Raw genomic sequence first — 17,999 nt, forward strand, 5'->3', positions numbered from 1 at the left:
TCCAAAAAAAAGCTGTTGCTGCCCTATCTGAGATTTTGACCCACTGTGAAGAGGGAAATTGGTCTGAGGAAGCCCACGAGGAAGTTTGTGAAACATCTGATTTGATCTCCTCTTGCTTGATCATTATAGCGAAAGTTATTTCCCTTTGAACTATCTGTCAGATCATAAACTATCTGTGACCGAAGAATTTGTCTTGGCTCATGGCTTCACATTCGGTATACCGAATCGTAACATCAAGCGAGAAGAGGTGTTTGCGGAGTTCGAGCTTCTGTATGCTCAGCTGGTCCAGCATGTACCAGTACTCAATGACGCAAATGAAGCATTTAAGGTCAGACGAGCTGATCTCACTCATGCCTATTGTGGGATTCCAAACGATTTGTATGATTTCCATATGCAGCGTGATACAGGACCTCAAATCCAATCCTGAAATCCATATTTGCAGACCAGATAAAGACTTCGGCATGGTTATTCTGAATAAGAGTGACTACATTGAGAAAATGGCTGTGATTTTGAGCGATGTGTCCAAGTTACAGCCCCTGGGAAATACAACTGAACGTGACCACACATCTCATTTGGAGAAATAAATGGCGAAAAGACTATTGCAACTCTACAAATGAGGAGACCTCTCTAAGGAGGGTTACGACACAATTCGACCTGTCGGATCACAAAGACCGAGGATGTATGGTCTGCCAAAGACTCACAAAGAGAGTGTTCCTCGACGGCCGATCCTTTCAATGACTGGCTCTGCACAGCATGAACTTGCCAGATGGTGATGTGAACTATTGCAGCCGGCACTGGACAGTCTCCAAAAACATGTAATTGTGGAGTCCATCACTTTCGCTGATGCCATACGGTCTGTCACACACCTAAACGATAATTCCACAATGTGCTCATATGATAAAGCCAGTCTATTCACGAATGTCTCACTGACAGAAGTGATTGAAATCTGCACGCATCTTCTGTGTCATAGTGACAAGACACCTCCACCGATCTCTGAGTCTGTCTTCGTCGAATTAATGAATGTGGCAACCCGTTCTGTCGAGTTCAGTTTTAATGATTGAGTGTATACTCAGATCGGTGGTGTAGCGATGGGATCCGCTCTAAGCCCCATCTTGGCAAACATCTTTGTCGGTTACTGTGAAAAATATTCCTTTGCAGATCCACATCCCGGAGTTCAACCCCCTTCCATCTATTATATCAGTATGTGGATGACATCTTTGCTGTCTTTGAGTCAACCTCAGCATGTAATGTCTTCTTGGCATACCTGAACTCTCCATCCATCCCTAGATTTCACCTTAGAGATGGAACGCTCTGGCGTACTTCCCTTCTTGGATGACAGGCAGAGTCAACCACACCTGGTATTAATTCAATGGAAAAGGGGGATTTGAACTCAGGATCCAAGGATCCCAAGCTCACCACCCTAACCATTAAGCCAACACCAGGCATAATATCGGATTGGCTGGTTTAAAATCCTGAGTGGAGGACGCAGTTTAGCTAACCTTCATATCATGCAATGGAGGCCACATACATCAGGTCAACCAATCCTATTCTTTGTAGACAGAAATAGTTTTTCCGAACTTTATATCTATTTTGACTATGATGGCTTGACTGTGTGACAACTCTACCACAGTCAACGTTGAGTCATCATGAAAACCACACGACTCACTCCCACCCCCCCCCCCCCCACAACTACCCTTCAGCTACTTAGCATTACGTTTCCGCCAGTACTTTTCTGATTCATCTCCACCTCATCATAATTCATGATGCTCTATGCTTCCACCAATCAGGTAATCCCGTCCTTTCTTTCTCTCAACCAATCAACGTTGAGGACATGACCTTGGAACTCTAAAATGAGAGTTTGGTGCTTCTTCTTCATCTGCTTCCAGTTTTATCCTGAGGAGTGCAAGTCAAAAAGCTTTGATAATGTCTATTTTACTGAAATGCATATATATATATATATATATATATATATATTTCTTCTTCTTCTTTCGGCTGCTCCCGTTAGGGGTCGCCACAGCGGATCATCCGCATGATCCACATAGTGATTTGGCACATGTTTTACGCCGGATGCCCTTCCTGACGCAACCCTGGTCGCCTCTTACGACACAGGGATATGGTACACCTATTTAACCAGGGTATACACCGGCCCAGTATACTGGTACTCATTTCACTGACCTCGGAAGGATGACAGGCTGAGTCAACCCCCTGGTGTATTAATTCAGTGGCCCAACGGGGCTTGAACTCAGGACCTTTTGGATCGCAAGCTGCTGCCCTAACCACTGTGCTAACACCAGGTTCTATATATATATATATATATATATACACATATACATATACTGTACATCTGCATATACATGTATATATATATATATATATATATATATATATATATATATATATATATATATATATATATATATATATATATATATATATATATATATATATATATATATATATATATATATATATATATATATATATATATATACATACAAACACTACACACATACACAGAGGCAGCGGCATTACTAATGGTCCTGATTCTTCTGTAAAGGGAGCCGGCAATGTTGGTCCTTGATAGATATATTATATGGCTGAAATGTTGAACTTTCTTTAACTCAACCATCAATCATGGCGAACAAGATGTGAAACACCTATGTTACTCATCTGCATCATAGCATGTCCTTCTAATACTTCTTAATGGAGTTAGAAAACTTCCCAAATGCATCTCCACATTCACTTGCATTGTCTAAACGCCACCAGGTCCTCTTCGCAAACCCCTCCATATGTTGCACACACATGTCATACCTGCGAGCGAATGCGGCGGACTGGGTGAAGCTCCTGGAGTCGTGGCCAAGTGTCGGTCAGCCCTGCAGAACAGGCCCCCATCCCGCAGGGCAAACTCATCACCAGGTATGAGAGGCCGCGCACATGCCTCACAGCGAAAGCAGCCCACGTGGTAGGCGTGGGAACGCGCACGCATTGCCAGTTCATTCCGTCCGAACGCCGCCTTGCATTTTGTGCATTTGATCCCAAACAAACTGCTCCAAAAACACATAAAAGAGCACCATTAATGTCAACACTTTATCATAACAACAATACGAATGCATTTATTACAATAAAATGGCAACATATTTGAAGTGTGAGTGTTGTTATATACATATATATATATATATATATATATATATATATATACATATATATATATATATATATATATATATATATACATATACATCCCTAGATGTTAGTTGTTGTCTCCACATGTGGGTTTCAGAAGCTGGAACGGAGTCCTGTCATTCTTGCGTTTACAGGGAGGGTGTTGCATCACAAAATGTGCCATCCCTTGGATGTTCGGCTGGGTCTTCCATCTGCCAGCATTAGCTGGTGGACGTTAAAGATCCCACGGTTTCTTCACAAAAAAAGTAGGTGAGCTATCGTCGGCACCCTGAACTAATTACAAATTTTTGCTCAAATCTGCTGTGAGCTAAACATCACACCTGGCCAACCTGTTCATGAACAACTTGGGAAAAAACATCTGCAAGCAACCCCACGAGAAGGTGGGATTAATTGGGACTGTTGTAGTAGTTGTAGTTGTCGTAGTCGTAATAATATCAGTGAAAGGTGTGTGGAATCGTTTGTGTAATTTGAGAGTTCAGTTTCACAAGTTTGATCTTCCACCTTTGTTGCATCACACATTACATAGCAGGACACTGAGGACAACCAAAATAATGTATTTTAAGCTGAGTTTTCCTTTTGCCCATGAAGCCTTCTTATGGGGCACAGACGCTTGTCCAAATTAAATATTTAAAATTCTGGCTCGAACACTTCCTCTTGTTGTTTATGAATACTTAAGGAAAGATATCTTATCCATAGGGATGACCAGTAAGGTGGTGGTCAGACATAAAAGGTCAGTGAAAGAAATATATTGATAACCCAAGGTGACATAATTTTTCGATAATAGTTTTACAACCATTTTAACACTTTAACTAAACCATCCTCTTATAAATACCTTTCCATTTCTAAGATACACCACATGCTTACAATGGTCAACCATCGTGTAGAGCAGGGGTCGCCAAACCATCGAACGCGAGCGACTGGTCGCTTGCTGGCTGCCAATGGGCAGCTCGCATTAAAATGTGGATAAAATAAATAAATAAATAATAACTCTACCAGATACTAAAGTTTTCATGGAGTCAAGAAACGAAGATGCCACCCAATTATCAAACATTGTGTGGCTGCTTGATTTGGCATTTCTAACAGATGTGACAGAAAAATTGAACGCCCTGAACCGTGGATTGCAAGGGAAACAGAAGACAATTGCCGACATGATTAGTGCAGTGAAAGCTTTCAAGTCGAAAATTAACCTTCTGATACAACAAGTCCAGAAAAAGGAAAATGCAACATTTTCCCTTCTGTGCTCCTAACGTGAGCAGGAAATGAGATTGCCGTTGGAATTGTGGACGTATTGACAAGTACAGTGATCTCCTGACCAGACTTGGCCAAGAGTTCAACGAAAGATTTCATGATTTTGAGGAGATGGAGCCCTGTGTGATGTTCACTTCACGGAAGTTGATGTTCGTGACATTTCTGAACAAATTAGTGCGACGTTACCTTGATCGTGTCCCTTTTGGAAATGGAGATTATCAGCCTTCAAAATGACATTCAGTTGAAATCAAGGCAATCTGCCACGAATTTCTGGAGTCTCGTGGATTCTGAAAAGTACAGTAACATCCGCAAAGTAGCAATGAAAGTGGCTTCCCTATCTTTGCGAGTCTGCCTTTTCCGACACGAACCGAATCAAATCTAAATTTTGAACCCGACTGATAGACGAGCTTCTAAAGGACTCCATCACAGTTGCCCTCTCAGAATACACACCAGAGTATGCAGGTACCGGTGGACAGCATGCAGTGCCAAGTTTCACACCTGAAGTAAAGGTAAAGTTCAATTTTCCTTCAATTTAAATTTCTATTTTTGTAATTGAACCGTAATGACTAAATTTGTACCCTTATCAAGTCATATATTTTCAATTTAAGTTTGAGTAGCTCTTGAAATATTTCATTAATCAACAGTAGCTCGTAATTACAAAAAAAGGTTGGCGACCCCTGGATGTACAGCAAGACGACACGATGGTATAACCTCACCACTCAGGCTTAGCCGTTTAACTACCATTTTATACCAGCTTAAAATCAAACAGTATTACAACCCGATAGAAAAATTTCTGCATTTCAAACAAACAAAGTCAATATATTACGAAGTACATCGATATTCATGAATTCTGAACCTTTGCCAATAAATGGAAATATTTCACAAAAATGCTCATGTATTCACTTTTACCTATTTATCAATCCATGTATTGGGTCTTATCGAGGGGAGGTTATATCTTCAAGACAATTTCTCAAGTAATATCAAACGAGACTGAAATATCAATATCAATATCAAGACAAGAATAAATCTCCAAGTGTTCCTAGACTGCTGTTAATCACCATCTCAAGTCATCCCAAATCCAAAACGATGATCTTTTCTGCCCTCGTTAACCCCACCCAAATCCCTAATCCTTCCAATTTTCCAATTTGCACTCCTTGGAATTTTCCTTCTCCATGCATGCGTGTTTTGCGTCCTGTGTTGTTTTTTTTTTCTCTTACATCCTGATCCGTTCAGTGTACAAGCTCTTCCATGAGCCTCGACTGTGTATACTTCTTTTTTTTTAAGTTATTGTGCGATTAAAGTCAGTTCCACTGATGAGATGCTGCTGAAATCAAAATTTACATCCAATTTTTCACTCATCTTGTAAGGTCAGCCACATAAATTTCTGTTATATGTGCTGTAGATAACACTTTTGCACTTGGACAAACAACGCCAATGAAAATGATCAATGGTAAGAGAAACCTCAAAGATTTGATTATGTATAATATTCAGGCTTCACGAAGGGGCCGCAAAGTGTAGAGGGAAAAGGGCAGGAATGATAGGAGCAGAGTTATCGTTGAATACGAGTTGCTGTCATTTGTTAAATTACGCTATTTGTGCGGGTAAGCAATCATAGGTATAATCATAAGGGTATCGTGTGAATGAATGTTTTAGAGAGGAATTTTATTTGGTTAACTGGTTATACAAGTCATTATTGTAAAGATATCGTACATTGGCTATACGGCTGATATAATGGATCCGGTATCGATCGGATCCCAAATCACAATTAGTAGGTTGCTGAAAACATGAAATTGTAATTTTTTCCAGCAATCGCTTTAACTGCAGGGAGGATTTTTAAAAGCATTAAAGTTTATTAAATTATTTTTAAAGTTCCTTTCTCAAGACTGCTCTTTGAAATTTCTTCTGAATTAGACATCGTTTGGAAAATTACAATGCCCCACGTCTTGAGCAACCTTCCTCTACATGTGGTTCAGTTTTTCATGTTTTCATGATGTGTGTACCTGGTGTAGTCGCGACGACAGAATGTTTTCCCATCACGGACGAAGCACGAGGCTGCCGTCTCGAGCGGGGCGGCACAGGTGGCGCATCGGAGGCATGCGGCATGCCACTCCAGGTCAGGGGCAACGCGCAGCAGGTAACGGTCTCGAATGAGCAAGCCACAACCAGCACACACTGCCGTCCTCCTTCTCCCTGCACACCGGTTAGTGAAACTCAACACAAGAAGTACAACAAACACTGATCTGAAACAGACCCCAATTAACTCCGATGTCACAGTATGGGCCTGTTGAGCCTTCATATAAAGTTGTACAAGTTGTGACACACACACACACTTCGATGTGGGTTGTCAGGATTTGGAGTGGCCAACTGGGATGCGCCCAGCGATTACAAGAAGATATAAAATATATACTTTCGACACCATTATATGTGCTTTTTGTATTACAGAGTAATTGTCCCAATAGAGGTATCACTTTAATGGAAAACAAGCATTGTCGCATGGGTCGACAGATCAAATTCAAAATCCGCTCCACACATTCAGCAAAAACTTAAGGACCATCTGCTTATGGCGCACATCGAATATCGGCCAGACTGTCTCCACCAGAGACTGTAATAGAACCACAAATGGCTTATAGAGCGTCATGAAAGAAATTTTGGAAACTCCAGATGTTCTCACTTAATTAAGCTAAACAGACAGACTAATTTAAGACAGACAGACTAATCTCACCAACTAAGACAGACCAAAAAACAGAAACAAGCAAACAAACAAAAAAAGCTAAATGAAAGCATTACCACAAAAGATACTGGGGTTAATCTTCTTTATAACTTTTGCGCACAGAGTTATTTAAGGCACCTACAGTGTATAAACACCACCACATCACCAGGCCTCCCCCATCCTAAACTGCTGGGGCAGAGGAGAAAGCACCAGTTAAAAAAAACAAACAACTTTACTGCATCTTTTATATCAACAAACATCATTTCTGTGGTTTCCAAAGTTACCTGATTATTAATTTGACTCTTTATCGAGACACACCGCCAAATAAGTTTTTGGGTGATGGAAAGGTCACTTTCAGACAATAAATTTAAGTCGACATATTGATATATACGTACTGTATGTTCATCGATTTCTCGATTATCAGACACGAAGCTTGTTTAAAAGATACTTGAACGAGATCCTGGGAAACCAAAACGCACTTTCGTTGATTTATTTAAACTTAGAACGACAATGGAAGCCACAGAGATGACATCACACCACCAAGCCATATATTTCCCTTTAATCCACATGGGTTTATTGACAAAATCTACCGTTTTCATGCAGATTATATATTAATAGGACTGGAGTGACTAAAGCCGTCTGTCACCCACAACCAAATGAATAAACATTTGTGTATTTATTTATTTCTTTATTTGGTCCTTTGCCACCCCACCACCAAATATATCCACTTGCATTGATACAAAACCAGACTTGGTGGCGTAATGATTGGAGCGTCCTCTCTGAGTCTGAGAAGTCGGTGGTTCAAACCTCGTACGAGTCGAACCAAAGACTTTAAAAATGCTATGTGTTGCTTCTTTGCTTGACACTCAGCACTTAAAAGCATAGAGCGCAAGCAAACAATGCTGGGAAGGCAATGGCAAACCACCCAAGTATAATCCTTGCCAATAAGCTACTTTGGCAGCACCAACGCTCTGCAAAAAGTAATGCTCCGTACATCAGAAAAATATATATATATATATATATATACAAATATATATCCAATAGGAAATTTCAGGTAATATAAGAGCTCCAGGAAAGTTAGGTAGGTTATATGCCATTATAATTAGACGAATTGTATAATTTGGAGAAAACGACCAAGGTGGCTCATTTTATGTATAGTAAGCGAGCCAAGCAACGAAATGTCTGTACAATTGTCACAAGGAGACAAAAATGTTGGACACTTTCCGTGATGAACGGGGAAAATGTTCAGCAAGCATTTTGCTCCCACCATAATATATACATTGTCTACATAATGCCGAGAGATGAGTGTAAATGATGCCTACAAAAATAATGTAGAGGAATACAAGACGTGCTTATGGATATGCATCGGCGGAAAGATAAACGCATGTGAAAATGGCTTTTTGCACAATAAATACAAAAGAAACCTTCATTATTGCCCCCAAAATCCCACATGAGTTCGTTACCTTTACACATTTAATATATATATATATATATATATATATATATATATATATATATATATATATATATATATAATATACACATAATGCTACTGCCATGCGTATCGTGGAAATAAATCAATTTATGATTTGGAAAGGACATGGTCTTATTGGTTAATGTTGTCGTTTTCACCCCTCGACGTACTTCGGTTAAGGGGTCTTGTCGTGATGATTTCTGTCCATCCGTCCGCACGTCTGTCCATCCCTTAAGTTTTTAGTGTCCGGGTGACTTGTTGAAACTTGCGCGGCATATCGTCCGATTGATGTAGATGTGACTTTTACCGGTTTTATGCTTCACACCACTGTCTGCCACATGATTCGTCCCACATTTTTGGGCTGATGGGGGCACTGTTCCTTTGGCATCTTTGTATTTTAAAATCCTGAAATGGACCTTATGGTCCTCATTTCAGGAGTTATTTTTTGTAACATTTAGTAACAAAAGAAATCGACGACTTTACCTGCATCATGTCAATACCGTGATGTTCAGACAAAGCCTTACTTTTGGCCTTGTCTCCGATGTCCCCCATCGCGCCAGTTTTCCACCGAAGTGCGAGTCGGAAAGAGAGAAGTGCGCAGGGATGCTCTGCAGTGCGCGGGGAATGGTCTTGCGCCCCCGTCAGGGTGACGGATGAGGGCCAACCCTTCGGCTGCCTTCACCCTTTTCCGCGTACAATCTCCGGGGTGGGTTTCATTCGGAGAGGGATGAATGAGCACAGTTATCACAGCACAGCTTTGCACTCACCAACGCCATACACCCTTTATCCCACGACACACGAGGACTCTCTGGGTTTGTCCTCCCTCATGAGGTCACGTGCTAAACACGATTGGTTCAGAGCTCCAAAAACCACGCCCTTCAAAGTGTCACAGTATACATTTCTACAATGGAATAATTTATGTGTAATTGTGGGGTCACTCGTTGACTGCAGATAACTGATCAATTATTAATGGTGTAAGAGCTTTCAGACAAGTTTTTGATATCCAACCACTTGCATTGATCTTTGCTGCTTTATTTCCAGTGATTATTTCATAACCGTCAATGTACAGTCACATTAGCAAGAAACATGTTGTGATTTGATTAAAATAAAATAAAAACATCCAGAGAAACATGGAGAGTTTCTGTGAAGTTGGACACGTAGTGAGTTTGCTCCAGGTTAAATATGTCCTAAATATATCCGAAAGCAATCATATAAAAAGAACATTAGTCGACGCGTGGATAATATGAAACGGATGCAAACGACAGGTTGATCCATCATGAATCCCTATTATAAATATCAGAACTACTCTGTTGTTATTATAGGAGGAGCATTAATTATTGTTTTTGATTTGAAAGCTTGTTTATTGTCATTAATATAATTTTTTCTATGCATTATGGTTGAGAGATTAACGCTGCAATTGCAGTTCAAAGATAGTGGCAAGAAATGGGAAGACATGCCACTTTGGATCCACAAAACGATTAAAAACTGACACCAAAAGCTTATATTACAACAACGAATTCAGTGAAGGACATAATATCAGGAAAAACGTACCACAACGACATAACCAGAAATCATTTGTTGAACGACAACGTTGTCGAACGATTGAAAAGATGTACTGAGAACGCAGGAGCTTCAGTTGAAATTTGATGTTTACAAATGAAAATGGCAACAAATGGCATTTCAGGAAAAGAAAAGAAAAACGATTTTGGTGTTTTCTTTGCATTAATAACGTGGTATTTCGATATTTTAAAGAAGGACCTCATTATGGATCACCCTGCACATACACATTGAATATAATGATTAAATATGTACTTGTTTGTGATGTAAACCAATATGATTATGCTAACTTCAGCAGGAATTCGAGAAAAGCACAGGTTGAGTTCTTACAAGGATCTTCGGCTGACCATTAATGTTTAGAGATGTGAAATAACAAAAGCGTTCTACCAGGATGTTGAAAATACATCAAAAAAAGCGACGTCAGTATCGGATTTGGTTTAAATAAGGACATTACAAAATCATTCCATGACAGCATATCGAATGACCGCTTCCATTATAAACAAAAATGCTGCTTTTATTATGAGTTCGAAAGTGACGGGATAAAACGCAGCTGTTAAAATACACACACAAAAGCTCGCATCCTGAATTATTAACCACAGCCGCTTTGTGCCGATTACATAACTTACACACACTGAACTGCACACACCACCACACACCATAAGTCAATTTCAAACGCTTATCGATAAAGCCACGTTCACGTGTTTATAATGTTTTGAAAGGTGTGTCGAATTCCTGTGGGTTTGTGAGATATAAATCGACTCCTCCCATGCTCTTCCAGCCAAAGAAGCTACATAAAGCAACCAAGAAAGGCGACCAAGGTTAACCCGTTGCTGTTTCAAACCCTTCCCGGAGTTCCTCCACAGCTGCAAATATATTCACATATAGTACACACACGAGCATCCCAAAGCTACCCACCCTCTCAGCTGCCGGGCCGGTTTCGTCGCTTATTGATGAATCTTCAGTGACAGCACAGACAAAAATGCATACCAACGAGGCTCCCAAGCATTTACCACGTGTGAATGTCGAAAGAAGTCAATATATGAATGATAAAGAAAGACCCACCCATATCTCTCACCTGTGAATGGAGGGAATAACCAATCAGCTCTCACATGGGTCGATTTATTGGAGGAGTTGATTTAAGGGCATGGGAGGAGTCGATTTAAGGGCATGGGAGGAGTCAATTTATTTATATAATCCTAGCCACCTGGGTTTAATTGATCAGGTGAGAGCATATAAAAAGAACATTAGTAAGCATACGGACAGTGCTTCCCCATCTCGGGTCGCTCACCTGCATTTCATTTTTTAATTTTTTTATTTTCATTTATTTATATTTTAATTTACAGATACTTTTTGATGGTTCTGTGATTTTTCCTGGTGTATCGGCTTCACTGTCCATCAGCACACAAAATTACCGTGCTTCCCCATTTCAGGTCACTCACCTGCATTTGTTTTTCATTTATTTATATTTTAATTCAGGGATGCTTTATGATTCCCACACGCACACACAGTGTGTGATTCCCACACTATGTACACACACACACACACACACACATACACACACACACACACACACACACACACACACACACACACACACACACACACACAGTATATACAGGTCAGGTCAGGTATGGGAGCATGCGCCAGAGCAGCGTGTCACTGCATCCACTTTGCGCCGGTACTCCAGGGGCCCCCGTCTGGCCATCCCGCAGGCAGATGCCTGGCCCATCCCCATCTCCTTGAGATGCCGATCAACCTGCTGCAACCACGAGGAACGTGGTCGGCCCATTGGCCTCCTCCACTCACGAGACACGCTCGCTGAGAGAATCTGGTGAGCAGGATCAGCGTCAGGAAAACGAGCTACATGTCCATACAGCCGCAGCTGATGCTCACGGACGATGCAGGTAACAAATCTCATCTGAGTCTCTCTCAGCAACTGCTCGTTGGACACAAAGTCCGACCAGCGATAGCCAAGGATTCTCCGAAGAGACCTGCTACTAAAGGAATTAAGTCTCCCTCTCAGATCCTTCGTCAGAGTCCAAGTCTCACATCCGGAGAGCAAGACTGGAAGCACCAAGGACCTGAAGACACGGACTTTCGTCTTCCTGCACAGATACCGGCAGTGCCACACCCCATTATCCACTGAATCCATGACTCCCCAGGCCCGACCCAGATGTCTATTGACCTTTGACTCACAGCCAGCAGAGACATGAATATCACTTCCAAGGTAACTGAATCTCTTTACGACCTCAACATCCTCAACACAAACAGGCACAGACAGGACAGCAACATCTAAAATGTCATTGAAAGCCTGGATCTAAGTTTTGACCCAGGAAACCTGTAATCCCAGCGGCCCCGACTCCTCATTAAACACCTCGAGGGCCCCCGAAAGGATATCTAAATTCTTCGCAAAGACGACTGCATCATCTGCGAAATCAAGGTCAGATATCTTGACATTCCCAAACGATGCACCACAGCTTGATCTCTCTGATATCCTCCCTAGAATCCAGTCCATACAAGAGCTGAAAAGTGTGGGGGCCAGTACACACCCCCGATGAACTTCAGTAACAACTGGAAATAAGTCAGAGATGGTACCACCACATCTCACAGCACTCTCAGTACCAGAGTATAGTTCAGACATCAGATCGATCAGTTTTGGTGGCACCCCATGAAGACCACGAATCCTCCAGAGGGCATCCCGATTCACTGAATCGAACGCTTTACAGAGATCAACATAAGCTGCAAGCAGCCCCTGCCGAAACTCTCTGCGTTCGGTGAGGACCTGAAGAGCAAGGATATGGTCAGTCATTGACCTCTTTGGTGTAAAGCCTGACTGCTCTGGACTGCTCTGGATGTAAATACAGTGCCAATAGAAAGTCTACACCCCCTTTCAAAATTTTCCCCTTTTATTGCCTTATAGCCTTTAATTAAATTGCATTAAATCAGACTTTTTCCACCTTTGTTTACACATCCTAACCCACAACTTCCAAGTGAAAAACAAATTCCACAAATTTCAGAAAATTAATTGAAAATACAAAACCAGAATATCTTGGTTGGATAAGTGTCCACCCTGCTGAGTAAATACTTGGGGGAAGCACCTTTGACAGCAATTACAGCTGTGAGTCTGTTGCGATCGGTCTCTACCAAACCTTGCACACCTTTATTGGGCAATATTTGCCCATTCTTCTGCACAAATCTGTTCAAGCTCAGTCAAATTGCATGGGGAACGTTGATGGACAGCAATCTTCAAGTGATACCACAGGTTCTTGATAGGATTTGGGTCGGGGTGCTGACTAGTCCACTCAGGGACATTTATATTTTTGTTCCTTGCCACTCCAGTGTGGCTTTGGCTGTATGTTTGAGGTGGTTGTCATGCTGAAAGGTGAACTTCTGTCCCAATTTCAGCTTTCCTGCAGTGAACAGCAGGTTTTCCTCTAGGATTTTTGTATATTTTGCTCTGTCCATTTTCCCTTCTATCCTGACAAGTGCCCCAGTCCATGCTGATGAGAAACATCCTCATAACATGATGCTGCCACCACCGTGCTCACAGTTGGGATGGTGTTCTTTGGGTGATGTGTTGTGTTGGGTTTGTGATAAACACAGCGGTTTGTATTTAGGCCAAAAAGTTCCATCTTGGTTTCGTCAGACTGCAAATCTTTTTTCCACATGACCAGAATCTCTGGATGTTTTTTTGCAAACCACAAACGGGTCTCAAGGTGGGCTTTTTGAGTAATGGCTTCCTTCTTGTCACACTACTGTACAGGCCAAACTTGTGGAGTGCTTGGGATATTGTTGTCACATGCACACAGTGACCAGTCTCTGTCATAAAGGCATGTTGCTCTTTCTAGGGGCAAATCCAGGAATTGGGTAAGGGGGGGGGGTTCCAAATAACAGAAAATTATAAATTTTCCAAATAATTTCCAAATAAATTACTGTGAGCTGTTAGTGGTTTATTGTTTATTAGGTACTGTATTGATAGTTTTTCTGAGGCTTCTGGCCTTTTCATGGGAGAAGTTTTCATACACTTTCGTGGGAGAAGAAGTTCTGGGTGACCAGGGAACCCATGGGTTTGCCAGTGTTATGGTAAATATATTGTTGTGGTTATCAAATTCACAAACCACCATTCAGGTCCCTTAGGTGAGATATCTCCGTAAGTATATGTGTAGTTAGGCCCAAACCCGTTGTCTAGTGGGAATACATGTCATTCATGCGTGCTGCGACTCTTCAGGATAGCCGTTTTTCTTTTACTATCTTTATTTTGGACCAACCGCCATTGTTACCACCACCAACCACAACATCAACCACCCACCGCGGCGCCGCTTCACGTCACACCTCGCAACCGTCGCATCGCCACCGTTCTTGCGCCGCTTGTGGGTACCGGTGTTGGACTCATGCAGGGCGCGCGCCGAACAGCGTGTACAAAACCACGGATTTTCAGCTCCAAAAACGGATCAAAAACGACACACGTCCACTTTTGTTCCGTCCAATCGGTGAGCGAGGGGCGATTTGGCCCCGCCTCCAGGGCGTTGGAGGGCGATCGCTATATGCAAATTTATGGATCAAAATGCATTCACGCCCACTTTTTCTCGGGCCAATGGGGAGCGAGGTGAAAGGTCGAAGGCAGGGGGTCAAAGATGAGAGAGCGAAGCCACGGGGCTTATATAAGCGACCGCGTTCGTCAAGTCGAGAGAGTGAAGACTTCGCAGTCGGTGGAGTTGGGAAGAAGAAGCAAGAAGGAGTTGGTCGTCGTCGTCGTGTGCGTTGGAGTCGGAGCGAAGAGGACGGAGCTGTGGAGAGGCGGCGAGGGCAGACGAGGGGGTGCTCGCGTCGTGCCGGGAGCTGCACACCAGGGAGGCCGACGGCGCGACCTGGTCGAGGTGGAGACGCTCGTCGCGGGACTCGAGGCAGAGTAGAAATCCTCCTTTCCCCCGAGCATCAGCAACCCCCTCCTGTTTCCCCCCCGCGCTGAGATAGTGCGACCAAGGGGGCCCCCTTCCCACCCCCTACCAGACACTGCCCGCGAGGCCCGCGGAGTTGAGGCACCATCGCCGCTCCGCGTCTCATCACCAGACGGGTAGGCCTGACCCGGTCTCGGCCTCAGGCCCGCCTCATCCTTGAGGGTTCTCTTTTCTTTTTCTTGGTTTTGGATATGTGTTGTCGGCGCCGTCTGTGAAGTAAAATTGTATAAGTGTTGCCGTGTGCTCGCGTAATCGGTATTAGATGTGCATTGTCGCAATTGCATTGTGTTTCTTTTCCTTTTCTATGTGCTTTTGGTGGAATTGAATATGTGTGCTTTCCGTTCATCGCGAATAAATGTGCTTTGTGTTGAACTGTTTCCCGCTTCGCTTCGTCATTTCTTTCATTGAATCCTCATCTTGCTTCACGTAAAGGGTTGGTAGTGGGCTGAATACGCCCGATAATTAATCGAACCGTCGAGGTCGACGAATAACACCGCTCGGTTATCCCGATAGTACGGAACGGGTCGCTTAAGTGGCCCGTGTCCGAAGTCGACCTGCGGCGAGGTGCGATCGCCCGGTCTACCCTCCGTGTGGGTACTTAGGTAGGTCGAATTTGGCGAGCAACCCTATCCCACGCGGGGGCTGATTGGCTCGATCGCGGTGAGACCGAAAGGTCCACCCGTGACTGGTTCCCGGCGTTAGTCCGAGAGGGTCACGACTGGATTGTCCGTCCGGTGGGCGACGTGCCGCGATTCGAGTTACGTGGCCGTCAGCACGCCGGCGGGCGCGAATCCGTAACAATATTTTTGTTGGGAAGGGCGGGGGTTGGGTTTCCGGGCAACCAGGAAACCCCCCTGGATTTGCCACTGCTTTCAAAGTTGCCATTGGCCTCTTCGTGGCCTCTCTGATCAGTCTCTACCTTGCTTGGTCATCCATTTTGGAGGGACGGCCCAATCTCGGCTGGGTCTTGATGGTACCATATACTTTCCACTTCTTAATGATTGTCTTGACCAAGATATTCTAGTTTTGTATTTTAAATTAATTAATTAAAACAAAGAAATTTGTTTTTCCCTTTGGAAGTTGTGGGTTACGATGTGTAAATAAAGGTGGAAAAGTCTGATTTAATAGAATTTAATTCCAGGCTATGAGGTAACAAAAGGTGAATTTTTTGAAATGGGGTGTAGACTTTCTTTAGGCACTTATATATATAATGTTATACTGTATGTATAATGTTACACTGCATATATAATGTTACACTGTATATATAATGTTACACTGTATATGTAATGTTACACTGTATATATGTATATGTATATATATATATGTATATGTATATATATATATATATATATATATATATATATATATATATATATATATATATATATATATTACACTGTATATATATAATGTCAAAACACCAAAGGTAGATGCCAAAGGTTGGCATATATATATATATATATATATATATATATATATATATATATATATATATATATATATATATATATATATATATATATATATATATATATATATATATATATATATATACATATATATATATATATACAGTGGCTACCGTGAATTATCTTTCAAAGGGGTGTTTTATATTGAGTGAAGTAAAGAATATGGAATGTGCAGAAAGTGTAAATTCATTGAGTGAAACTCCGTGCTTCATAACCTGTTTTTGCAATCCATGACGGCACAGTCCACAGGGGTCATTTTTTTTTTCGGCAATTACATGTGCAGTTTCCTTTTCCCTTTTGGATGATTTGCTAACATTACAAAATATTAATTATAAATCTGTACTAATAAAAGGCATTGCGTGCGTGCGTCAGTGTGTCTCGTCCTTTCCATGCATAACGAAGAAAACTCCAAGGAAGTGCAAGAGTTAAAATTAGGTGTTTGGTGTTATGATGATATGTTAGGTGGTCATATTTTGGACCATTAGCTGTGTGTTAATCAGCTGTCAGGATTCTAACCTTGCTTGTAACTGTGCATTATTCAAACCTTGCTTTAAAATGTTGCTTTAAATGTTTCAGGCTACCAATGTTCCATGCACCCCACTGTTTTTGGACAGAGCCCAGCTGTTCCTGTTTCTTGGAAACTAAGCCCTTATCACCCTTCCTGTTGCTCTGTGGTGGTGTGCCCTTAGTGCAACCTTGGAGAGAACTGTGGAATTGTTCCTTCAGTGTATGCTGCCCACACATTCCTATTCTCAGTGATCACCAAAGCTTTGCCTTGTTATCAGCAGGTGCTAGTGAAGGAGTGTAGGAAAGTTATTAGTTTGCAAGGCTTGCATATCTGAGAGTTGTGTAGGTGGCTTGGAAACTGTGGTTGCATATCTGAGAATTGACCGATTCAACTTCCCCTAGGGCCCGAGGGAGGGGGGAAAGAAGCCCACTGCCACATTTATTTCTTTTACTTCTTTGTTTCCTTATCCCTTAGCATACACTTTTAGTCCACACCCAGTTTTTCCTTTACACTTTTAGTCCACACCCAGTTTTGCTTTGTGTGATTATATATGTGATTGTTTTGAAGCATATTCTTAATGTGATTCAGGGGAGCCTGACTGAAGGGTCACTGAGTCACATTCCGCATGCGTGTGGTCTTCGGAAATAAAACGTGTAATTCGAGGATCCTCATCTGACTCTGTCATCTTACTCGGCCGAGTGGAGAGTCATAACAATTGGCGACGAGGATGGGATTCGACTGATGCTGGCGGTGTGGACGGTGGGACTCCACTTGGTGTACAGCGATCGCAAGGGGATCAGCTAAAAGGTACGTGGCGATCGCACGTAGGGCACCTAAAATAGGGAGCCCCAGTTAGGCGAGCGCTGTACACTTGGTGGGTTGCGCCCTGCCG

The 17,999-nt window shown here is 42.3% G+C and overlaps 1 protein-coding gene across 2 annotated transcripts in view; it reads right to left on the reverse strand.

Moving 5' to 3' along the window:
- The window catches only part of LOC147029960 (insulin gene enhancer protein ISL-1-like), a 46,722-nt gene extending 37,301 nt beyond the window's left edge, over positions 1-9,421 (reverse strand). For both annotated transcript variants that reach the window (XM_085873520.1, XM_085873519.1), the window contains exons 1-3: positions 9,140-9,421; positions 6,432-6,621; positions 2,812-3,044 (exon numbers count right to left, since the gene is read on the reverse strand). In XM_085873520.1, the coding sequence (XP_085729646.1) occupies positions 2,812-3,044; positions 6,432-6,621; positions 9,140-9,167 (451 nt within the window). In that variant the 5' untranslated portion in view covers positions 9,168-9,421. The remainder of the gene's footprint in view (positions 1-2,811; positions 3,045-6,431; positions 6,622-9,139) is intronic.
- Between the last annotated feature and the right edge of the window lie 8,578 nt (positions 9,422-17,999).

The sequence above is a fragment of the Eptatretus burgeri genome, chromosome 3 (assembly GCF_056783735.1).
Source record: "Eptatretus burgeri isolate ZD-2024b chromosome 3, Ebu_testis_v1, whole genome shotgun sequence".
Classification (NCBI taxonomy): domain Eukaryota; kingdom Metazoa; phylum Chordata; class Myxini; order Myxiniformes; family Myxinidae; genus Eptatretus; species Eptatretus burgeri.